The 24,007-nt window shown below is 55.3% G+C and overlaps 2 protein-coding genes and 1 long non-coding RNA gene across 11 annotated transcripts in view; 1 reads left to right on the forward strand and 2 right to left on the reverse strand.

The window, feature by feature from the left end:
- Positions 1-52: 52 nt before the first annotated feature.
- TMEM11 (transmembrane protein 11) lies at positions 53-15,928 on the forward strand. Of its 5 annotated transcripts, XM_033848405.2 has the most exons (4): positions 996-1,624; positions 1,830-1,916; positions 2,052-2,325; positions 15,085-15,207. In XM_033848405.2, the coding sequence occupies exons 1-4, from the start codon at positions 996-998 to the stop codon at positions 15,121-15,123; spliced, it is 1,029 nt and encodes a 342-aa protein (XP_033704296.1). In that variant the 3' UTR covers positions 15,124-15,207. The 5 variants fall into 5 exon arrangements, with proteins under 5 accessions (XP_073654519.1, XP_033704296.1, XP_033704297.1 ...); XM_073798418.1 differs by lacking the exon at positions 2,052-2,325 and having other exon boundaries at positions 53-1,624; positions 15,085-15,928; XM_033848406.2 differs by lacking the exon at positions 1,830-1,916.
- DHRS7B (dehydrogenase/reductase 7B) overlaps positions 10,938-24,007 on the reverse strand; it is a 38,958-nt gene continuing 25,888 nt past the window's right edge. For 3 of the 5 annotated variants that reach the window (XM_073798419.1, XM_073798423.1, XM_073798422.1), the window contains 4 exons: positions 20,968-21,184; positions 20,444-20,536; positions 17,683-17,827; positions 17,058-17,489 (listed from right to left, as the gene is read on the reverse strand). In XM_073798419.1, the coding sequence (XP_073654520.1) occupies positions 17,108-17,489; positions 17,683-17,827; positions 20,444-20,536; positions 20,968-21,184 (837 nt within the window). In that variant the 3' untranslated portion in view covers positions 17,058-17,107. Of the gene's footprint in view, positions 13,227-17,057; positions 17,490-17,674; positions 17,828-20,443; positions 20,537-20,967; positions 21,185-24,007 lie in introns of those variants that run through there. The other 2 variants (XM_073798420.1, XM_073798421.1) reach the window with 2 other exon arrangements.
- LOC141277420 (uncharacterized) lies at positions 19,236-20,437 on the reverse strand. The gene is made up of 2 exons (XR_012328816.1): positions 19,724-20,437; positions 19,236-19,635 (listed from the first exon to the last, which is right to left on the reverse strand). It is a non-coding gene; the product is annotated as an uncharacterized lncRNA (long non-coding RNA).

A 24,007-nucleotide genomic window follows, 5' to 3' on the forward strand; every position in this document is an offset into this window, starting at 1 on the left:
GGAACAGCCTGGGGAGCAAGCACCCCAGCACCCTTTGTCCTGTGGGGCCAGCCTTTCTGGGGGCTGGTTAGGGCTCAGGGTACCAGCCTCCGCTGCCGCGCTCCCCACGAGGGCTGAATCCACACCTGCTCTTCTGTGGGGCTGGAGGGGAGCCCAGGAGTCCGGTCCCTCTGGGGTGAGGCATGAGTGACGTGGCCCCTTCAGCCCTCTGGCTAGGGTGGGCTGCTTGCCCCGTTGACACCTCCCTGCCTGACCTCGGCAGGCACTGGCCTGTGTCCTCTTCCCACTCGTCCGCTCCCAGTCTTGCACCAAGCCCCGCTTCTCCACTGCAGTGGCCCGGGGCCCCCAAACACCTGTGCACAAATGCCTTCTCACCTGGTGGCGGGAACCTCTCTGTCTGCGTGCCTGAAGGCCTGGCAGCCCCAGGGTCCCCGTCCTCAGCACCCCACCTTCCCAGGTCCCAGCCCCCAGCCCCACTCTGGCCTCCAGGAATCCCTGAGAGGGCCGAGGGCAACCATTGCACTCCCAGCTCTGTTTGCAAAGGGCTTTTGGGGGAGTCAGGGAGGCCCCTGGGCCTCTACCGTGCTGGCAGGAGGTGGGCTCGGCTGCTGGGTCCCCTCCGAGCCCGGGGGTGTCCCCTTCCTGGTGCAGCATAAGGAAAGAGTGGGTTGTAGGCCTGAGAGTGGACTGACGGGCAGCCCAGGCTCTGAGCCATTTCCCTCTCCAGCACCACCCGCTCCCTGTCCACATATCCCTCCCAAGTTCAAGCACAGACTCCGTCATGAGAACTTCTCTCCAGTAGCTCAGCGAGCTGGTGCTGACCCCTCTGCAGCCTTTGGGGCAAGGTGGCCCAGTTCCAGGGGGCGCTGTCCGTAGCCGGGTGTCCTGCAGCAGTGGCGCAGGGGACCCCAGGGCTGGGTGGCACCAGGGCCCACCAACCCCCGTCCCAGCCTGCACCTGTGTTCTAACAGCAGGTGACTGGGTGCCCAGCCGGCATGCAGACAAAACACTTAGTACTTGAACCAGGGGATGTGCGGGGTCTCCAGGGCCCCTGCAGCACTGGACCCAGGGACAGCCTGTCCCCAGTTTCTGCAGGTGCGACCCGGGCCTCCTCGCCTCGGGCTGCCTTAAAGTGCCGCTGCTGCTCCGCTAGAGCCCTCGGCGGCAGCAACGGCCAACTCTCCCAGGTCGGGCCGGGTCCACTGCAGACACCTGCGCCGGAGCCCCAGCCCCCCCCCCCTGCCAGCACGCCCAACCCCATCCCGCTGTGGCTGGCTGCCCCCCCACCCCGTGCTACCCTGACTGACTGGCGTCCCAGCCTCGGCCCCCAGCCCCACCCATCCCGGGACACCTGGGGAACCCTTGCTCAGGAGGCAGGCCACGTGGGCCAGTTTGTGTGCCACTGGCAGGGCAGGGGGACACTCAGAGACCCACCCAGGCCCCCCAAGCAGATCGCCCCCGAGGCCCCGTGCCCTCCTGCCACAGCTGACTGTGGGTCTCTCTTTCTCACCCGGTCGAGACAGGTGGTCACTCACGTGCCTTTCCCACTCAGGACCTGCTGCAGGTGGCGTCTGGGCCAGGGCTGGTCTCCAGACGGATTGCATGACGTACATTTCAATAAAAGGTGTGACCCAGTGCAGCTCCAGGACTGCTTCTGGAAGGGCAGGGGCACTCCTCCCACCCCCCCCACCCCCGCCCCACCTCCCCCGCCCCTGCCTCTGCTCCACCCCCATGACAGTCGGGCTCCACCCAGGTTGGGGGGGGCCCTCAGGTGTGAGGGAGGAGTGAGAGGGCAGACCTGGCAGGTGCTCTGTGTTCCCGCATCCTAGCTGGCGGCAGGGGAAGCAAGGCTCTGAGAGGCGCAGGTGGCGTCAGGATCTCGGGGCTTTGCCGGCCCGGCCCGTGCCTCCTCCCAGGTATGGGCCCCTCTAAGGCCACAGTCATGCCCCTGGCACTGGCTCCCCTCGCTGGGAGTGGCTGGATGGGGTGACCAGGAAGAGGCTGTCAGGTCACATCAGCTGCTGCTCTTAGCCCTGTCCCTCTCTCCCCAGGAAGCCTTCCCTTGGAGCTCCTGGCCCAGGGGGGCACAGGCCAGGGGCAAGCGGCACTCAGAACACAGACGATGGAGAGCCTCCGGCATGGTGTCTGGAGCCTGAGGACTCCTGGATGGGGCGTGTTCCTCTAGGTCCACCTGGCGGGGGTGGGGGTGGGGGGGAGGGGGTCACATCGCTGCCCCAACGGAGAGGAAGGGGCTGTGCGGTCACCAGGTCGCCAGCCTTCCATCGTGGCCAGCTCGGCTCCCACAGCAGCTCCGTGAGACACCAGGTATTGGGGACCAGAGGCTGGGGGTGGGGAGTTCACAAGGCTGCAGGAAGGCGAGGGGACCAGGACCCACACCCAGTTCCTGGCCCTCCACGTCTGCATCCCGTGGCGGGGACTTCACAGGGCAATACCCGGGGACACCCCCAGCACCCGCCCTGCAGCAGCCTGTGGTCTAGAAGTAAAACCCAAGTTACCGTCTACCCTGAACCAGAATGAAACGGCGGGGCAGGGACAGGACAGACCCAGTAAAGGTCCCACCGGGAGAAGGGAGGGCAGGAGCCGGCAGCCGGGGCAGGAGTCATGGGTGCTGAGTGACCCCTGCCCACCCAGCCCTCCTCGTCCTGCTTCCCAGTGGCCACCTCTCAGGAGGAGCCTGCACACTTTCTGCAGCTCTTTCCTGACCACGTGGGTGTGACTAGGCTTTCCTCTGAGCAGCAACTCAGAGGCCCATGTCCCCTCCAGCCTGCAGAGTCCCCATCCCCAAAGCCGACCACATCCAGCTGTGGAACGGGCAGGATGGGGCCCAGGGGCCCCTCGTGTTCCCAGCACGGCTTCAGGGCAGGCTGGGGGTGAGTTCCAGCCATACAAACAAGGAGCCTGCGTTCTGAGGCCTGGATGGGGAGAGAGGAAAACGCACCCCCATTGGGATGCGGGGGATTGGGGGAGGGCTCTTTGCTCACAGCATGGGGCAGGGTCCCCTCAAGGCAGCCTGGCTGGCAAGGTGGTCCTGGGAGGTTCTAAGCCTGGAGTTAAACGGCAGGACAGAGCTGCAGGCACAGCGTGCAGACTTTGGGTAAAAGAAAGCAGGTTTTTTTTAAATTGAGGTATAGTTGATGTACAATATTGAATAAGTTTCAGGTGTTTAAGATAGTGATTCAGCCAGCCTGCCCAACACCTCCACAAACAATGGCCTGTATTAAATCCCTTCTGTTTGAAATACCTCGGGTGGATTTCTTTTCCTAATTAGACACTGACTAATATTGATAAAACTACCCCCATTTTACAGTTGAGAAAAGTGACATTCAGAGAGAGGAAACGACTAACCAAAAGCAAACCCAGTACCTCTCCTCTGTCAGTCTGGTCCCATTACCGGGTCACAATGCTGTCCCCAGCTCTTCCTTGCACACTCTTCATCCAGGCCCCATGCAGATGCTACCTCTTGAAAAGACCTCTAGCCAACTGTAATCTCCAAGTCATCTATTACATCATCCTGCTTAGTTTCTTGTTAGTATTTATCATGCACTGAAAACTCCTAGTTACTTAGTTGTTTATTCGGCTGGACTGGAAACTCCATGAGACCAGGAAGTGTTTGTCTTACTAAGTGCTGTGACTCTGGTGCCTGAGAGTACCTGATACTGACTGTGCACACAATTATTTGCTGTAAGAATGAATGAACAGAGGAGTAAGGGAAGTGGCAGAGATTTCTGAGCACCAGCTAGGACCCACCTTTCCTGCTGGCTGCTTCTCTGCCAGCAATCAGGGCTCTCTGGGGGCCCACAGGAATTTCAACTCCCATCATTCAGGTTGTGCCCTCAGTGGGAGCTCAGTTACTACACGCTGCCCGTGAATCTTCCAGGTGTCTGTGCACTAGTAGTGATGAACAGGTGACATTCTGGGTGTCTCCACTCAAGTCAGCAGACTGCGGCAGATGGCCTGTTAGAAGTTAAGTGCAAGAGCAGGGAGATGGGGAGATGGTCCCAGGCCCACAGTTGCTTGAGCACTTTCCTCTGTGCACTAGATCCTGGCCTGACTCTTCCTGAGAGACACCATAGCATAGCGAAATCTCGGCAACCAGACAGCTTGGGCTCAAATCCTGGCGCATGACTTTAGCGAGTCCCTCAGGTAGGGCCTCCTCATTTGCAAAATGAGAATGTGGATAAAAACAGTATCCCTTTCACAGGGCTGTTGTGAAGATTTAAGAGTTAATCACTTCAAATAATTAGAACAGGGCTTGGCCTGACTTAAACGTCCGTTGACTGTTACCTTGTGTGGTGTTCTGAGTTCTAAGGTGTCACCTTATGTAATACTCATACTGGTCCTCTGAGGAGAGGTGTTAATATCACACCCAGGTTACAAACTGGGAGGCTGAGAAAGAGAGGTTATAAAAGCAGCCCCCCCCCCAACACACACACAAAGCAGCCCCAGGTCCAGATCCATGCTTCAAACCCAACTGTTCTAGAATCCCTAGAAACCCTCTGAATCAGCAAACTGGTCCAGAGAAAATAGACTAATCACAAGGCGAGATGGTCATCGTTCGGAGGTCACTAAGCAGGGCCGCACACTGTTACCTGGAGGCGGGACTGTGACCCAACAGGAAGAGCAGGTGCTGCTGAAGGATGGTTGGCAGGGAGAGAAAGGCATTTTAGGCACAGCATGGACCGTCTGGGGACCTCCGAATCTGCTAACCTGGCTCTGGGCAGGGAAGGGAGGCAGTTGAAGCCGGAGAGGGGAGCAACCTCCACATTACGGAGGGGCTTCTGGGTCGCGCTTAGGAGCTTGAGTTGCATCTTGTAGGTACTGAGGGCCCGTGACAGACTCTTAAGACTGTTGTAGACTGTGAACCGAAAGGAAATCCTGAGGAATCCTCAACGATGGGAGCCGCATCTACACCCGACAGCCCTCGGGCCCTGGTTCGCCCGGTTCGGCGAGACCCGGGGGCTGAGAGCAGGCGCCGTGCTTCTCCCGTCTCTGGACACGGCGCTGATTTCAGCATGAGAGTTGCTCAAATGCTTATGGGACCAATTAATATGTCTAGCAACGCTGTCGGTCGGAAGCAGGGGAGGGACTACAACTTCAGAGCTGCGAGGGGTCCCCCGGATCAGCCCCTGCTCGGAGGGGACAGCGGGCAGGAGTCACTGGGCTCCGTCCGCCCTCCCGACTCGGCAGGGTCCAGGAAGGGCTCCCGCTGGCGGGGTGAGGGGCCAGCACCCGCCTTCGAAGACGCCCGAGTGCGGGGCTGTGTCCTCGCCACCACGGCCGGACGAGGCTGCGACGTGCGCGGCGCCCTGTCTCTCCCAGGAGTCATCACACGTTAAACTCTCCCCTTTCTCCGCTTCCAGACACTCTCTGCCAACAGCCTGCCAGCAGGGACCCCCTGGCGGCGGGGGCCGCGTCTGTCTCGCCTCCCGAGAATTTGGGGGATGAGCGAGAGTGGCCCCTCGGTGACCTCGGCAGTCGAAGCTCTCGAAGCGCAGGAGGCCTAGCGGCGGCTAGTCCGGAAGTGGGCCCTCAGCTCCTCCTGTCTGGGCCCGCGTTTCCCAGGCGGCCTCGGGGTGGGCTTCCGGCGCGCAGTGTATTGTGGACCTTATAGTCCCGCGGGGCCCGATCCCCAGCCGGCGCGCCGTCCGGGGCGGCGGCCGGACTACAACTCCCTCCCGCCCGCGCGGTGTCGCGAGGCCGCCCGGCGTGAGGCGTTCGCGAGCGGGGAGTCTCCAAGATGGCCGCGTGGGGAAGGAGGCGTCTTGGCCCGGGCGGCGGCGGCGGCGCCCGAGAGAGGTGAGGCGCGGGCTGCTCCCTGCGGGTGGCTCGGGGCTGGAAGCCGGCGGGGCTCCTCAGGCTGCAGCGCCGTCCCCGCCTCCACCCCGCGGCTCGCCCCGGTCCGCCGCCGGGCGCGCGGGGTCCCGGTCCTGGTCGACGCGGCCTCCGCGGAGGGCTCAGGAAGGGGCGATGGCGGGCTGGGCACGGCCGGGCTGCGGCGGGACCCGCCTGAATGCCGCGGACCGAGCGGCGCCGGAGACCCCGGCCGCCTGGTCGCGCGCGTGGTCCTCTCAGCCGTAGCGAGGAGTGGCTCCTGGGACGGAGGAGGCAGGGGACGCCTTCCCATCGCGGGCCGATGCGGGGCGGGCGGCGTGGTTCGCCCGGTCACCGAGGGGCCTCAGCCTTCCGCGCTGTGACTCCGGGCGGGGAGCCGGCCGCTTCCCCCGGGGGTGATCCTTGGGACTTTGGAGGCGTCTCCGCCAGCGCCCCTGCCGTGGAAATCCTTTGCAGCGACCTTTCCTAACGAACGGTGCGTGAGTAGGGCAGGGAGCCGGGAGCTTGTTTCTAACAAGGTAGATCTCGATTTGAAAGACTTATTTCTAGAAGATAAGATTGGAGTCGTCGTTTTCGTGTTTCGTGTTGAATTTACAGTTTTTGCTTCTGAGGAACAGTTTCAGCTAGTAGAAGAAGCCACTAGAACCTGTTCAGGCCCCAGAAGTTTGGGAAAGGATGTGTATTCGTGGAGTCATCCGGTTTGCACTGTCCTGACCATTCTGTTACGAGTGGGCTGGTGCGGTAGACATAGGTCAGCAGGATCTCCGGGTTTGCTTTTGGGTTTTTTTGGTGAGGATTGTTGAACAGAAAAATTCTCTTTCTTTTCTCTTCCCCCTTTCTCCCCTCCCGCCCCGCTCTCTTTTTCTCTCGACTATTCTGCGTTATTCTCTCTCTTTGATTGCATCACATACTCATTGTGGTCGCCTTCCTGTTTGGTTAGCTGTGCTGATAGACCCCTCCAGCTTGCATTTTATTCTCGAGCTCGGAGTTATCCAGCCTTGTCCCTGCCGCACTTCCTCTTGGAGAAGCAGCAGTGAATGGCCAGCAAGTATTTTTGTTTTTCCACCTCCCACCTGGTTATTTCTTAGATCAGACCATACAAAGTTAAAGAAGAGATCTCGATGGTTTCCAGATGGCCTGAAAAACTAGCAAACATTTTCAAGATCTTTAATGCAAACATTAATCCTTTAGTAATAGGAAATAACTGGTTTAGAAGACTCAGTTGCAGAGAGAGAAGCATTCCTCCTTACTGGATAAAAACAGCAGAAGGGGCCAAATGAGGACGCCCCAGACACCATACAGGGGCCGTGCCAGCAAAAGTTACAATTTTACTGATCTAAGAAATTGGATATTGGGTTTTTTTCCTCTTTGGTTTAAGACAAGTGTTAATTCGAAACTGAGTTTGCAAACCAGGATCCCAAAGGCTGAAACTAGTCCTTGACTGTGATCCTTAGTTTTTAAGAGAATTTAAGTTAGTTGCCAGTGGTTATAAATGGAAATAGTTCACATAAAACTCCTCTGGAAAAGCTGCGTGGTGGCTCTTTTTGGTCAGGGCAGGTGCTCATCATTCCTCACCTGCCAGCTTGACTCATTGCAGTTATTTGCCTGGTCTCCTTAGGTGTTCAGGTTGCACCCTTTGGCCTGAACGGCAGGCTCTGCTTGCACATGCATATGCCAGGAATGGGGCGTCTGGTTTTGTGGTTTGGGAGGCACCATCTGTCATCCTTCCAGATAACCGGGAGTGGCTGGGGGTACCCCTTTGTTTGCCTCTGCCGTGAGGCCCTAGCTGGGCTCTTTTGGAGGAGTGTTTGCCTGGGCTGTTTCCCAGAGATCCTCCACGCTGAGTAGGAGATGGAAACCTAGCCTGGGCACACCTCCATTCCTGCTCAGTGGGTGGGAAGACTTCCGGGTGGGGCAGGCTGGATTAATTGATTGCCCACACCATAGATTGAGGCCCAAGCATACCTAGTGGCTCCTGTGACCGAAGTAGGCTGATTATGGTGTTCTGAAATGACTTTGTTCCATGGCATGTTTGTGCTGACTCAGATTTCAGCTCCACGCTGTAAGACCACTTTCCCGAGTTGCTGCACACACTTGGTTGCAATCTGCTTTATGCTGACACCCAAGGAAACGTCGTCTAATTTGGGGCATTGGCTGGAGCAGAGCAACGCTCTGGGCAGACTTTCCAGATTTCCCTGTGGCTGCAAACTCTGAAGCCTGCATTGTATTTGAAGGCCCTGCTTGGTGCCAGACCTTCCGCAGGAGTTACTGTTGTCAGCTGTGTGTTAATGATGGTCCAGTTTAGAATACATAGTGTGTGAATTCTTGCTTTACCTGGTTCTTGAGTCTAGAGCTGTGTTAATTCAGTGTCCACTAGTCACTTGCAGCAATTAAATTTAAATTAATTAAAATTAAATAAAGTGAAAAATTCAGCTCCTCAGTCACACTATTTACATTTCAAGTGCTTGGTAGCAACACATGGCTCGTGGCTAATATATTGCACAGCGCAGATAGAGAATAGGAAGGTCAGCGCTGGTCTAGACCAAAATAGGAGAGGGGTGGAAATAGCAAAATGAGAGCTGCTTGCACGCTGAGTTTTCTCTTCAGTCCACTAGATCTAGGGAACCCACAGTGTTTGTAATGAAGAACATCAGACCCTGAGCTGTAACCTGAATTCTTGTCCAAAACTCCGCACACTGGCAGCAAGCACAGCAAACAGATTGCCACTTGTCCTGTCGGCCTCTTTGAGACAAACTTGCCCGTCTGGGAAGGCGCGGTGCAGGTATCTGTGTGTTCTGCCGCTTGGTGCCAACCTGGGCCAGCTCACAGAGTCGCCGCTCTGTCCCATGTGGGCTGCCTGTCCTCCTCCTGAAGGGCCCCCGAGTGTCCCTAGTTCTCTGTGACTGTTGAATGTGAGTGCAGCCTGTGAGGATGCATGGGATCTGATTCTGATCACGATGTGAGGCAGCAGCACTGTTTAAAGGCCTGGAGTGTTCAGAGGGCCGGGCTCTGGCTTTAGGGTGAAACCACGTTTTGTGGCCTTTCCCCTCCCCGGCTTATGCGGGTGTCTGCTCCAGCCTCTCTAGGCAGCCAGTTCTGTGGGGTTACTTCCACATCTTCTGTGCTACGCTTTATTCCCGGGGACTGGGCCGTCCTCTTTGACAGCTTTGCTGTAATCTTTGAACTGGATGGATGTGGTTCTGGCTGGCTGGTGGAGGGTTTAGTTCCCAGAACAGGTGGACCACGAGCCACGTGGGCAGGTGGCTGACATTCCCAGGGCGATGTTCCCCTCATTCTGACCTGGTCGTTTCCTTTAGAGCTGAGGGCCTCCAGGGGATTTGGATGTTTTCTTTCTCTTGAGTTTCTTTCCTCCTGGTCTGTATGAGTCGTGCCAGTGCAGCATCTGCACCCAGGTCCGCGGGTGTGCAGGCCTGAGGGTGTGGGTCCCGCTCAGCTGGCTGCCAGAAGGTTCTGATCCTGGAAGTTGGATGTTGTGGGTTAGGGTCTGCTGGGGTTCGTCCTCTGGGGTGAATCTCCATTTTCCTTGATTCGTTCAAGCCTTCGGGGTTCCAATGGCAGTAACTCGTGCCTCTATAGTTCAGTCCTTCAGGCCTGACTTTCTGAAGGAGGGAGGGTGGTCTTGTGTCCTGAACCGGGCCTCTGTGCACTGCCTCCTGGGCAGTCTCGGCCATTCTGCTCAGGGCTGTCCACTAGGGCAGCCATTGGTCACTTGCGGCTGTCAAGCATTGGAAATGTGGCTGGTGTGTCTGAGGAACTGAATTTTTTTTTTTTTGGCTGTGTTGGGTCGTCGTTTCTGTGCGAGGACTTTCTCTAGTTGTGGCAAGCGAGGGCTACTCTTCTTCGCGGTGCGGTGCGCGGGCCTCTCACTGTCGCGGCCTCTCTCGTTGCGGAGCACAAGCTCCAGACGCGCAGGCTCAGTAGTTGTGGCTCACCAGCCTAGTTGCTCCGCGGCATGTGGGATCTTCCCGGACCAGGGCTTGAACCCGCGTCCCCTGCATTGGCAGGCGGACTCTCAACCACTGCGCCCCCAGGGAAGCCCAGGAACTGGATTTTCAATTTCACTCCATTTTACTTAAGTTTAAACAGTGCTCGGGCCTTGCGCTGGGTGGCGCCTTGCAGCTGTCACCTTGTGTGCGTGCCCGGCTCAGCCCATCTCACCCCGTCTGCACTCTGCAAGCTGGGGCCTTTGCACCGTTTGACACGACGGAAGCTGGCTCAGAGCAGCAAGGGGGTTTGTCCTTGGACACAAAGCCAGTGAGTGACTGAGAGGAACTCTTGGTGCGCCGTGGTCTTGTCCCCAAAGCAGAGCTGCCCGGTCCCTGGAGCACCACGGGGAGCCTGTTCCCTGGCACGTGGCTTCCTCTGAAACAATGAGAACGTCAGGTGCCAGTTTGGAAACGTCCTCAGTATTTGGAGCTACAAGCCTGTGCCTTTCAGTCCTAACTGGCCTTTGAATCCACAGCATAGGAGTTTACTGCTTTCCTTGGCTCCCAAGGAAGTGATTTGGGGTTTGCCAGAAGTGGGTTTCCCTAGACCAGGGATGCAGGGGTGGCACCAGGCGGCATGTCACAGCTGGTCACGTGACCCGGTGCTTATTGGGTGGAAAGCAACCTGATGCATGGACCTAGTTTACTTTTCAGCCACAGGTGCTCTTAATTACTGTTAATTGTTTTTCGTCTCCTGTCAGTCCTTTCAAACGTACTTCCTCTAAGTCTGTTGGGAACCTGTTACATTCAGGCCCAGGGTGGGGTGGGGCGAAGCAGACTGCGATGAAAACAGTCACTGCCCTCAAGGAGCTTGGCATCACCTCCTCCTCTGTTTGAGCTGAGACTGTGAGCCCAGGGCAGCTCCAGGAAGGGGCCTTAAGGCAGGTGTTTGGGTCGGTTCTTCTGGTTCCAGCATGACCAGAAAAGGTGGTGGGTTGCAGGGCCAGTGCCCACTGGAGCAGGAGGGGGGCCCCCTCTCCTCGGCTGGGAGGGCCTGCCCTGTCTGGTCTCTTCCACCCCAAGGGATACAGAGCTATTGGACAGGATCTTTCTTTTTATGAAAAAATTTATAATTAATTTTCCCATTACAAAAGAAACACGTTTATTTTTTCTTTTTGAAAAATACAGAAAACTAAAATTTAAAAGTTACCTGTTGGGCCACCATCCAGAGAAAACATTATTGGCCTTTTTTTATGCAGAGCATCTTTGATGCTTCCCACCAGATATTTTGTCTTGGAATTTTAAAAATTATATGTTAAATCCATCAAAAGTATGTCTTTACCATATGAAAAGTTATAAACTTGCTACCATATGTATGCCCTTGGGAACACGAGGCTAAATGAAGGAATCAGCTCCAAAGCCCACGTGCCACGTGATGCGTTCCTGCAGAACGCCCAGAAGAGGCAGATCCGCAGTCAGAAAGTAGGTTGGTGATCGCCATGGACGGAGGTCAGGGGAGAGTGGGGAGTGACGGGGTTACTTTTGAGGTGAGGAAGATGTTCTAAAATGGATCGTGGTGTTGGTTGCACAACTCAGTGAAAAGTGTCGAGCCACTGACTTGTGCAGTTTAACTGGGTGAATCTATCACAATAAAGCTGTCATTTAGGAAGCACAAGTCAAAACCACCATGAGATGCCACCTCATACCACTAGGATAGCTACTATGGAAAAAACAAAAGTGTTGGCCAGGATATGGAGAAAAGGGAACCCTTGTGCAGTGTTGGTGGGAATGTACATTAGTACAGCCACTGTGGGAAAGTGTGGAGGTTCCTCAAAAAATTAAAAATAGAACTACCACATGATCCAGCAATCCCACTTCTAGGTATGTATCCAAAATAATTAAAAGCAGGGACTAAAACAGATATTTTTACACCCGTGTTCACAGCAGCATCGTTCACAATAGCTAGAAGGTGGAAGCAACCTACCAACGGATGGATGGATAACGAAACGTGGTCTATACACACAGGGAATATTACTCAGCGTTAAAAAGGAAGGAAATTGACACTTGCTACAACGTGGATGAACCCTGAGGACATTATGCTAAGTGAAAGAAGCCAGCCACAAAAAAAAGATACTGTGTGACTCCACTTACATGAGGTCCCTCCCTGAGCAGCCAAATTCAGAGAGACAGAATGTAGAAGGGTGGGGTGGGAGTTGTGGTTTAATGGGGACAGAGTTTTAGTTTGTAAGACGAAAAAGTTCTGGAGATTGGTTGCCCGACAACGTCTAAGTGTACTTAACCTTACTGAACTGGACACATAACACAGAATTTACAGATAGTAAATTCTGTGTTATGTGTATTTTACCATAATTTAGAAAAAAATTAATAAACCAAGTGCTAGCATCTCCCTGGCCCACACTTCCCTCCCGAGCGCAGGCAGCAGCCACCTTACTCCTGAGTCCTCCATCGTCTCCGTGACAGCATGTGCTTGGTCCTGCATGTTCCTGAGCCGTGTGTGTGTGAGTGTGTGTGTGAGAGAGAGAGTGTGTGAGAGAGGTGTGTGAGAGAGAGGGGGGGGGGGCGTTCACGGGTGTGGTGCACCCACTTCCCCCTCAGGGTCGGGAGGGACTGGGCGGCTGTGCCTCCACGGCTTTCCCTCCCTAGGCTGAGTCACGGTCTCTTTCTCTCTGCTCTTGAGTCTTCTGCTCTCACCAGGAGTGCTGCTTTGAACATTCTTGTGCACCCCTGACTTTTGGAGCTGTCTCCCGACTTTGTGGGTCCCATGTCTGAGGCTCCTGTAATCCCAGGTTCCTTCAAGACTGGCTTCGAGATGGCGTGGGATCCCCTGGGCCGGATTCTGTGCTGGCAAAATGAGGTTTGTTCTGTGGGCTCTTCGTGGTGGCTGCCACGTTCCCCAGGATTCCTTTGAGGACTATCTCCTGGGTGCTGCTGGAACCGATTCTGACGAGGAGAGGAGGAGACTGACCCCAGCTGGAGGCAGGTTCACAAGCCCCCAGGGGGAGCCCGTGACGCTGACCCGAGGCAGCGCCTGCAGCAGCCCCGTGGCCCGGCAGGCTGTGCTCTTCTGTGCAGGCCAGTTCCGTACTGTAAGCTCCATGGAACCTGCCAAATTCAAAGAGTTCTAAAGTCATTTGGTAAGAAGGGGCCCCTTTTCTTTCTGGAGCCCCTCCATTCCCCTCCTCAGAGAGAGTCGTCACTCTTGGGTCTTTGTATATCAGCCCAGAGACATCTGTGCATCTACAAGCAAGCGCACACTTTCTCAGAAAGGCACTGAAGACCACAGGCTGCGAACACTGGTCTGTACTTGGCTTTTTCACTTTAAAGACCTCTTTCCATTATCGATGCGCTCTCAGTTTTTTCAACGTGAACCCTTTTTACTATGCTCTCTTGCTGGTCACTTCACACCTGCAACAAAATGCAAAAATATAGTCGCTTAGGAAGCCCAGGACTCAAAGGATCCCAATTAGCTATTAGTTGTTGGGTTTTTTTCATCTGCTTTTGTGTACAGGGTTCAAGTTGGGGGTTGGCTGGTGGTGCTCTGAGATGGTTCACGGCAAACTTCTGACGGGGTTCTTTCCTTAATTGGGCGCTGGGGTAGCCGGGCAGAGGCGGCCATGGCTCACTCTCGAGTCCTCAGCCACCTGGCTTGAGAAGCAACAGTCCTGTCAACTGCAGGACTGAATCTGGTGGTCCAGGCAGCCTTTGAAACTACATTTGCAGGGCAGAGGGTTCCCCGGCCCCCCCAAGCAGGTGGGGCTGTGGGTGCTGACGGCAGGGTGGGTCCTCTGACAGAGGGGGCGCCTGCTGGTGGGTCTGGGTCTGTTCTGGACCCTGTGCTGCTTCCCTTCCCTGCACACTGTGGAGTCCTGGAAACCTGCTGCTTTATGTGTCACGGTCCATCCTTTCCTGAGCAGGTAAAGCAGGTTTGGCCTCTAGAGCAGAACTGGTGGTGAGCCCAGGGCGGTGTGCCCGCTGGGCTGGCTGGCTCCTGAGCCTGCTGTGTCGGAAGGCGCCGGGGAGGGTTCTCCGCGCTGTGGAAGGCTGGTCACTGGTTGGCGGTGACGGACAGGAGTGGGGTGACCGGCCCAGCGTAAGACTGGGGCTCCAGGCGGCTTTGGTGGGTGAGCATGCCATCCACACACCCTCAGCTGTGCAGTCCCGACTGCCCGTGTCCACTGGTAGTTGCTCCCGTGCCATCAGGGCTGAGCCATAGCCTGGAGGGACTTGGGGGCACAGCCACCAACCTGTGGAGATGGGCTCGCCCAGCACGCTGTGGGAGGAAGCAGGAGCCCGCCCCAGGGGTGGGCGGCAGAGGCGAGGGTGGGGCAGACGGGAAAGGAAGGCCTGGGTGAGCGCCAGGTGAGGGTGGGGTCTGCCCACTGACGTGTCCCCGAGATGCTGGGGCTTCAACTGGTGCTTCCTTGTTGGGCCTGTTTTGTCACTGCACTCAGGTAGGTTAGGGTTTGGGCAAGAATGTTCTCTAATCCCGGCCTTGACACCCGCGCCTCGCTCTGAGCGTTCCAGAGGGACTGTGTGGCCGGAAAGCTCACCTTGGACGCCGACAGGGAGGCATCGTCCCCTGGCCTCACTCTGACGGTCCGCGGGGCGGCACAGACCCTCCATTTTCCCGTGCTTCTCTCCCTGGGCCTGTCTTGGCTGATGAACTTGCCAGAGCTGCTCCTGCCGGGAGTGAGGCCCTGCCTCTTAGGTTTGCTTGTCTGCTAAGGTGCCTTGTAAGGTGCTGGATCCCACCTGGGAGCCTGTCTCCATTCTGAGTTAAAACCAAATGGGGAGGGGGACTTCCTTGGCGGTGCAGTGGCTAAGACTCCATGCTTCTGATGCAGGGGGCACGGGTTCAGCCCCTGGTTGGGGAGCTAAGATCCCACATGCCGTGCAGTACGGCTCCCCCAAAAATCCCCCTGGGAGCACAAAAGGGCGGGCACCAGTGGCCGGCTCTCCCTCGCCTGTCTTTCCTCCCGGGAGTTTACCCAACAGTCCGGTCTCCACTGCCTTGAACGCGTAACAGCTTTCCTCTTTGAAGGAAATGCTGACCCTGGAGGTTCTGGGGTGACCTCGTTCCACAAGCCTTCCCTGGTACCTACGCGCGCGGCCCCTTGTGCAGCCGCTGACCAGGCAGCTCCGAGCCCCGCTCCCAGCGGCCGCCTGGTGTGCTCAGGGCAGGCGCCTCTCCTCTGGGGACGGCATCTCTGCAGAGCAGCAGCCTCTAACCAGCTCTTCTTTTTCCCCACCCCTTCCTCCTAAGGGTGAGCCTGTCGGCCACAGACTGTTACATTGTGCATGAGATCTACAACGGGGAGAACGCCCAAGACCAGTTTGAGTACGAGCTGGAGCAGGCCCTGGAAGCCCAGTACAAGTACATCGTGATCGAGCCCACACGCATCGGTGACGAGACAGCCCGCTGGATCACTGTGGGCAACTGCCTACACAAGACCACCGTGCTGGCGGGCACCGCCTGCCTCTTCACCCCGCTGGCGCTGCCCCTGGAGTACTCCCACTACATCTCCCTGCCTGCGGGCGTGCTGAGCCTGGCGTGCTGCACCCTCTACGGCATCTCCTGGCAGTTCGACCCCTGCTGTAAGTACCAGGTGGAGTACGACGCCTACAAACTGTCCCGACTGCCCCTGCACACACTCACCTCCTCCACCCCGGTGGTGCTGGTCCGGAAGGACGACTTGCACAGAAAGAGACTGCACAACACGATAGCACTGGCGGCGCTGGTGTACTGTGTAAGGAAGATTTACGAGCTCTGCGCCGTATGATCGGGGCAGCGTAGGGGGAGCAGGCAGCCCGGCCCGCGAGGTGGCAGAAGGAGCCCGGGAAGGCGTCTGGCTGCACGCTGGTTATTTTAAAGAAATAACAGATCACAAGTGTACCAGGGGTTTTTTCAGCTCATCACACTAAGATGTGGATTCCTGTAACCCACGGGGGCCTGAGGTTGTGGAAGGCCGACCAGGCAGCAGGATGTGATGGAAGCAACGCTACTGAGGGGATGTGAACGCGCTTGGGGGGTCGTTAAGTATGTTGTTTAACTGTACCATCCAGAGCCAACCAGAAGCTATTGACCATTAAAATTATAAGAATTTCAACTCCAGGTGTCTGCTCTCTCCGTGACGGTCCTGGTGGGAGCATGCAGGTGGCAGGAGGGGCACCACCTGTAGTGCGAACAGGCCTCTGGACAGGCAGGCCCAGCCCCTCCCAGAGCAGCCTCATGCCTTGGTCCAAGGCAGCGCAGCTCAGTGCCGCTCAGGGGTGTGGCAGGACAGGTAGGTGGCGAGGCCTGGCAGTCACTGGGTCTCCATTGGGCTCACCTGGAGAGCTGGGGCCTGGGACCTCTTGTCCAGATTCTGATTTAGGAGAACACAAACTAACATCTGTATTTTTTTTAAAGCACTGAAGCTGTCCTGAGTTCAACCTGCTGCCCCCCTCGTGTTCCACAGAAAAGGGGGCCATGCCGGCCCGAGACTCTGCTCGGTCATCCCTAAGGGGCACTTTTCTAAGCGGCAACCAGACTGATGTTCACGTGGTTTTAAAGGATCCCTCAGGAAGATCAGACACCAGAGAGTAACAAGGGGTGCTGGGAAGGTGTCAAAAGGGTGTATGGGGGTGATGGGGCCATCTGTTCACAGGAGGAGAGCCAGAGATTTTAGAAGAGTGAGAAACTTTGACTTAATTCCAAGGGCCTGGAAATGCTGGTCCCTCAGTTGGGTGCTGGGTGGCAAATGGTCTGGAACAAGGGTAAACTGGCAGTGATCCTAAACAGACCTATCTTGACCGTGCAGTGCCCACCACCCTCCTGAGCCTGCTGGGTGGGACTGGGAGGTGTTTCTGTAATAGGCCAGATTTGGAAAGGGAGCCTGTGATCTGCCTGCAGATCAGATTCATGGGTAAGGCAGCTGGAGACGGACCAGCTGTGGCCACCTTGGGGCAGCTGAGCAGAAGCTGTCACCAGAAACAAGCCAGGTGCAGATAGGCGGCTCCAGCACACGGAACAATGGGACACGTCGAGAAGCCAGCCACATGCTGACTGTTGGCCACGCTGAGCAAGATGCTGGGGGACCCCGTGAACGGTGTGAAGGCGGCAGCAGCCTTCTCCCCAAGCCCCCAGCGCTAGGTGAGTCAAATACAAGAACTGGGTCAGATGCCAGGAAGTCTTCTGATCTCGAGACCCGAATTCAAAGGAGGCGTGGTTCTGCCTGCCCTCAGGGATCACAGCTCCACAGCTCAACCCTTTACTTCACGTCCTAGAGTTTAGATCCAGCTGCATTTTACCCCTCCCCCCGGAGGAAGCCTGTCCTCCTCCAGCAGGACAGGCTGGGGGTCTGCGAGAGAGGCATGACTCCCTCCCCACCCCCGCCATGAGGCAAGAATCCAGTACAGTCCACGCAAACACACCTGTCCCTGTGGAGCAGCGGTGCTGCCGCGCCACCTGCCCGGACAGGCACTAGCAATGCTTGGGTTTCTGCTCCTTCCTGGCCCGGGAGGCCATGAGGCTGAAGAAGAGCCTGGGAGCCAGAGTGCGCAGGTAAACAGCCAGGGAAGGCGCCACATCGGCCAGGACCACATCCTTCTTTTTCTTCCCCACGGCAGCCAGCACGTCTCGGGCCACCTGCGAGGGGCTTCGGCCCTGGGCCGTGGTCTTGTCCATCACTGAAATGAAACGAGAGACTCACTGAGCTCGGGTTCATGCCGAGTGAGGTCAGTCTTCAGTATATACGACCAACACCCACACGTCAAGTGGTTCAGTTTTAAACTTATTTTCTGAAAGAAAATGAAAACGACCACAGAATCATCAGGTAGCTTTGCATAGAAGAAAAGCGACACCAGGGCCTAACCTCCGTACTTGGACCCGTCGGCCGTGACGGCGTTGAGGGAGAGGTTGGTGTGGATGTATCCGGGGCTGACGACGGTCACCTCGATGTCATGCTGCTCCACCTCGGCCCGCAGACAGTCGAAGAAGGCCTGGGTCGCGTGTTTGGAGGCCGCGTCTGCAAAGGTCAGTGGCCAGAGAGGCAGGTGAGTGAGGGGCGGGGACGCATTCGTTCCCTGAGTCAGAGGCGCCCAGCCTGGGCCCTGGACAGGCGCGGGGGTGTCAGGTCTCCTGCTCTCGTGTGGTTCAGGGAAAACACTGTACACGATACACTGACCTACAGGTACGCTCACACACAACATGACACAGCGCACATGGTCAAACGTGAACCACTGGGGATGTATAGGAAGGGTGCATAGGGTGTTCTTTGTACTGTTCCTGCAAGGTTTAAGTGTGAAATTAATCTAAATTAAAAGTTTAAAAAAAAAACACTTAATGCCTACTGGGTAAAATATTCAAATAGTTCAGGAGGAAATAAAGTAACCAAGTGAAAGTCCTCCTCGTGCCTTCCAGTACGGTTCCCCAGAGGGAGCCAGGCTGCCGGTTTCTCAGCATTCATTTCTCACATCAACCAGGTACCTACACGGGGTGCGACACAGAAGTCATATTTGTGCGGACACGGCCTCACGCTGTGCCTGTTTCCGTGTCATTCCTGCACGTAGCTCTCTCCAGCGGGGGACAGACGGGGCAGCTGCCATGCCCCTCGTGGTCACAGGCCACACTGCAACAGTGCGTCCAGGGAGCCTCCCTGCACGTGCAGGAGCGTGTGTACAAACCCACATCTGGCCTTCTCACGTCTTTTGCCTGACAGCTTCCACAGGATGGCCTTTCATCTGGAAGAGCTGTCCGGGCCCCCTCCACTCCCCAGCAACAGCCTCTCTGCACAGCGTCAGGTGCTCTGAGGGGACAGCGGAACCCTCCGATGGCACTCCTGGGAAACAGCATCTCCACTGACGGTTTCCGGATTTGGAGCCCACACGTTCGAGCCTGAGGAAAGCGCATCCATCAGCCACGTAACTGTAGGTCCTGTGAGCAGCCCAGCAGCGTCCAGACTCTGCAGAGCCTCTGGAGGGCGGCCTGGCCGAACGAACGCTCTGCGGGCGGGTGGCTCGAGACACGCTCCCACCAGCCGTGATTCCAGAGGCACGGCCCAGGCCGAGGCCCGAGAGGACCCCCGGTCTCCACGCCTCTCGGGCTGCATGTAGGTCCTCGGCCAGGCTGTGCTAACCTAGACGCCGTGACTGTGGTCCCCAGGGCCCCACGCGCTCTACACACATCCTGGATCCTCCCACTCGGCCTCACAACAGCCCCGAGAGGTACCCGAAGCCACCCCCACTTCACGAGTGGGGAGACTGCTGCCCGCTGGGTTGGCCGACATGCCCAGGAGGCACCGCCTCGTCCGGCCTGGTGGTTATAAAGCACCCAGAACAACCAAGTGTGACCTACACAGTCACAGCCAAGGGGAGGACAAACCTCAGTGGGACTAAATCCAAGTGAAGTGTGGAAATAATTCAGTACAAGAACACTTTACAAAGAACTCCTTTACCCTGTATACCCTTTTCCCTATTATTGCCTCATCTGCTCTGTCACATGTGATGCCTGCATATCTAGTCCTCAGGAGGCTGTCCTGTGCCAGCGAAGTGAAACAGAGAACTGGCACAGGGATAACCGCCCCAGAAACAAGCACGATACGGCGGGTGTCTCACGTTGTCTTGAGCACGGCCGCGGAGGGGGCAGTGCGGGCTCAGACGAGTCCCACGGCTGACCCAGACACACAGCCAGCACCAGGAGGACCAGGAGGATGGCTGCGCTGCGTTCGGGCTGACAGGTGGTTCCCAGTCGTCCAGCTGGGTGTGCGTGGCCGTCCTTTCACGGTGTGGAGGCAGCTTCACCCCTCCCCTCCCTTCCCGTGGCTACGTTGAGCATCTGGAGAGGGGGAGACTGTTACAGCTGAGTGTTTCCTTGCAGACGGTGGAGCAAAGAACGCAGTTCCCAGGACAGTTTGTGAAATCACCTTTCAAATCCTTTAACAAAAGTAGAATCTGCTTGCTGGTGCTCGTGATGGCGCAGTCTCAACATTCTGTCGTAGCCACTCACGCAGGGAGGTGAGAGTTGGGACGGAAGTCAAGCTGGCAGCGTTAATTTTTTGGTCCTATGTCCACTTTTTGGAACTAATCTTACTGAAACCCTCCCATGAGAGCCCAGAGATAAAAATGCTGAAGGATGCTGTACACAGCACATCACTGCTACTGGTCACCGACTGAAGGGAGGACGCAAATCCTCACGTGTCACGAAAACTACTAAGGAAATTATGCCACATCCATTCGATTAATGACTGTATATCCACTTAAAGGAACTAGGTAAATCCACATGTGCTGATGCAGAAAGACACTGTCAAATGGAATGAGCGAACCACAAAGCTACATATAACGTGCCCCAGTTTTGCACATTTGATCCCATGTAGAAGAATTCTGGAGGCACATGCGGTAAAGTGGCGGTGGGGCAGCACCTGGGGGCCGACACTCGGGGGTCACAGCACGGGGGCCACAGGTGGCACGAGGAGCAGAGCTGGGGCTGAGCCCAGGCCTCTGCTCAGGAGCACACGCTGATGACGTCCCTGCACGTTCCGTGCTGAGTGTTTCTCTAACGTCTGTATTCTGGACAGTGAACGTGTTGTTTTTATAACAGGGAGAAAACAGTAAAGGGAACGTGGGAAGGAGAAGGAAGTACTCACACGCGGATCGGAAGGGAACGCTGATTTTGCCCTGGATACTGCTGATGGCGACAACGTGGCCCTGGCGCCTTCTGATCATAGAGGGCAGGAGCGCTGTGGGGAGAGGGGAGAGGTCACTGCAGCTCATGCTGAGAGCCTGGGTGGGGGGGGGGGGGACTGTTTACTGGAACTCTTAGCCCCCTGCGCCCAGGAGGGGAGGGAAGGCCTCTCCCTGGAGTGAGAACCGTGGCTGGACGTCAGAACGCCCCACTCTGTAGGTGTGCAGACACAGTGGAAAGACGTGGAGCCAACAACACTGTGCAGATGAGGCTGTTGCTGAGGAAAACATCTCGATGTAAGACCATAAAGCAGTGGAAGAAAATGCAAATATAAGCCCAGAAAAGCCAACACCCAGGCTGTAAGGACACCACTGACTCCAGGGTCAAAGGGATGGGACAGGCCAGGTCTAGGAAGAAGGAACCAAGGGAAATACAAAGAATGCCGACGTACCTGTGCTCGTCTTCCTTTTCACCCAAGACCATTACCTTTCGTCAGAGCAACCGGACCAAAGTAGTTTGTCTCCATGACTCTCTTGTCCACGTCCAGGCTGGTGTCCACAATGGTGCCGCGGTAGCTGATCCCGGCGTTGTTGATGAGCACATCCACATAGCCAAAGCACTGCAGGATCTCTGCAGCGGCCCCCACTATGGCCCCAGGGTCCGTGAGGTCAAAGGTCACCATGGAAGGCTTGTGAGTCTGCACCTGGGCAAGAACAACAGAAGCCAAACGTAGCTTCAGAGCGACGGGCGTGGGAGCCCCAGGCCCTGCTTCTCAGTGCTGGAGGGCCTGGCTGTGAAGGGACAGGTCACAACACTTCTCTGAAGGATGTGACCTGGAGGAGCCTGCCAACCCTGCTCATACCTCACTTAGGCAGCCTTTCTCCTTAACTGACTGTAAATGCCATGGGGCAGGGGTCACGTATGATGGCAGCATGGCTCCCCTTGCCGCCCTGTGCCAGCCTGGCGCTGACCTGTCCTACGTCACAGAGCTGCTATCCTTCTCAGGCCAAATCAGTTTCATTCTTCAGTCACAAAACATTTTTTGTTTGTTTGTTTGCGGTACGCGGGCCTCTCACTGCTGTGGCCTCTCCCGTTGCGGAGCACAGGCTCCGGACACGCAGGCTCAACGGCCATGGCTCACGGGCCCAGCCGCTCCGCGGCATGTGGGATCTTCCCGGACCGGGGCACGAACCCGTGTCCCCTGCATCGGCAGGCGGACTCCCAACCACTGCGCCACCAGGGAAGCCCCACAAAACATTTTTATATGCCCCTATATGCTCAACACTGGGGACATGGCAGAAAGCAAGACAGACGTGCTTCTGTCTTCCTAAAGCACGCAGTCTTGTGGGGGAAACAGACAAATTCTGTAATTGAAGAGAATGACTAGCCAAGCAGTCTAACTCAGGGGCTGTCGCAGAATCTAAGAAGATGAGGGAGGGGATGGAGTCAGAGGGAGCATGGAGATGGAAGTGCCTGGAGCCCTCCCTCTGCCTGGACAGGTGCACTGGCGGCAACTCTCTGGAGTGAAATGACGTCATGACTCTGAAGTCTGTTTGAACGCTTGAAGCTTCCAGGGGAGTGCTCGGCTGGCAAAGTATAGACAATTTTGGCCAATTTCAACCATTAGCTCCATGGTGGCCCCACCCCTGTGGTGGGCAGCTGTGGGAAAGGCAACCCACATTTCTCTTGCAGCTTGAAGGAGCCAAGGTAGACAATAAGGACCTTGTCTTCCACATATCAGGACTGCATTCTGATGGTGGATGCTGTTCTGATCGCCAAGCTGCAGCATGGAAGCAGCCTGCACTCTTTTAACCACCACCTGCTGAAGTGGCTTCCAGTAGGTTTAATGGAGTTGCACTTGCCTTCTGGTATTCAAAAATGTAGATAAATCCCCAGAAAAACATTCCTCAGGAAGCCCAGACAATGAACTGACTAAAACAACTGTCTTAAAGATGTTCAAAGTGCTAAAGGAAGATGTGGACAAAGGCAGGAAACTCATGTATAACAAAATGAGAATATCACTAGAAACAGAAATTATTAAAAAATTCTGGAGCTCAAAAGTACAATAACTGAAATGAAAAATACACTACAGGGGTCCAAAGGCAGATCTGGGCAAGGAGAAGAGAGAATCCATGAACCTGAAGAGGGGACAACTGAAATTCTCAAATCCAAGAACAAGAAAAATGAAGAAAAGTGAGCAGAGCCTAAGGGATCTGTGGGACACCACCAAGTGGACCAACACACTCCTAGTAGGAATCTGAGAAGGAGGAGAGAGAGAGAAAGGGGCAGAGAAAACATTGGAAGAAATAACTGCTGAAAAAGTCCCAAAGTTAATGAAGGACATGAATCTACACATCCAAGAAGTTCAACGCCAAGTAGGATAAACTCAGAGACCCGCACTGTGACACATCACAATCACAGCCAAGTGACAGAGAATCTGCAAACTGCAAGAGAGAAACTACTCCTCACATAAAAGAAATCCTTACTATCAGCTGATTTCTCATTAGAAACCTTGGAGGCCTGAAGACAGTGGGTCGATATATTCAAAGTGCTGAAGGAAGAAAAATGTCAACAAAGAATTCTATATCTGTGTTCTATAATGTCAAAAATGAGGGAGAAATTAAAGTTCCCATATAAATAAAAGCTGAGGGAGTTTGTTACCACTAGACATGCCCTGCAAGAAGTGCTAAATGAGGTCCTTCAGGTTTGAAATGAAAGGAAGCTATACAGTGTAACTCAAAGCCATTTGAAGAAATAAAGATCTCCAGGAAAATAAATACATGGGGAATTATAAAAGCTAGTAGTATTGTAACTTTGGATTGTAACTCTACTCTTTATTTTCTACATAATTTGACAAATGCATTTTAAAACTTATTAATCTATGTTACTGGGCAAACAGTGTATAAAGATGTAATCTATGACATGAATAGCAGAAATGGGGGAGGACAGAGTGGAGTTTCTGTGTGCTATTGACATTAAGTTGGTATAAGTTCTAATTAGATTGTTACAACTTCAGGATATTCAATGTAATCTCCATGATAATCACATAGAAAATAGCTATAAAATATACATGTAAGGAAATGAGAAGGGAATCAAAGCATTTCACTCAAAAAAAATCAACTAAACACAAGAGAGTAATGCAGGAAATGAGGGACAAAAAAGCTACAAGACATATAGAAAAAAAATAGCGAAACGGCAGAAGTCCCTCCTAAATAGTAATTACTTTAAATGTAAATAGTTTAAACCCTTTAATCAAAAGACTGATTGGCAATTAAAAAAAAACAAACACCTAACTATATGATTTTTTTTTTTTTTGGCGGTACACGGGCCTCTCACTGTCGTGGCCTCTCCCGTTGCGGAGCACAGGTTCCGGACGCGCAGGCTCAGCGGCCATGGCTCGTGGGCCCAGCTGCTCCACAGCATGTGGGATCTTCCCGGACCGGGGCACGAACCCGGCAGGCGGACTCTCAACCACTGTGCCACTAGGGAAGCCCCTCAATAACATATCTTTAATATATCTTTGCAT

Source organism: Tursiops truncatus, chromosome 20 (assembly GCF_011762595.2).
Source record: "Tursiops truncatus isolate mTurTru1 chromosome 20, mTurTru1.mat.Y, whole genome shotgun sequence".
Classification (NCBI taxonomy): domain Eukaryota; kingdom Metazoa; phylum Chordata; class Mammalia; order Artiodactyla; family Delphinidae; genus Tursiops; species Tursiops truncatus.

Bases quoted from the DNA above. Each gene is read 5' to 3' on its own strand.
- TMEM11 (XM_073798418.1), top strand. From the start codon at position 996: ATGCAGACAAAACACTTAGTACTTGAACCAGGGGATGTGCGGGGTCTC. The intron at 1,625-1,829 runs GTGTGACCCAGT...CCCGCATCCTAG, and splicing joins GACGTACATTTCAATAAAAG to CTGGCGGCAGGGGAAGCAAG. The intron at 1,917-15,084 runs GTATGGGCCCCT...CTTCCTCCTAAG, and splicing joins CGGCCCGTGCCTCCTCCCAG to GGTGAGCCTGTCGGCCACAG.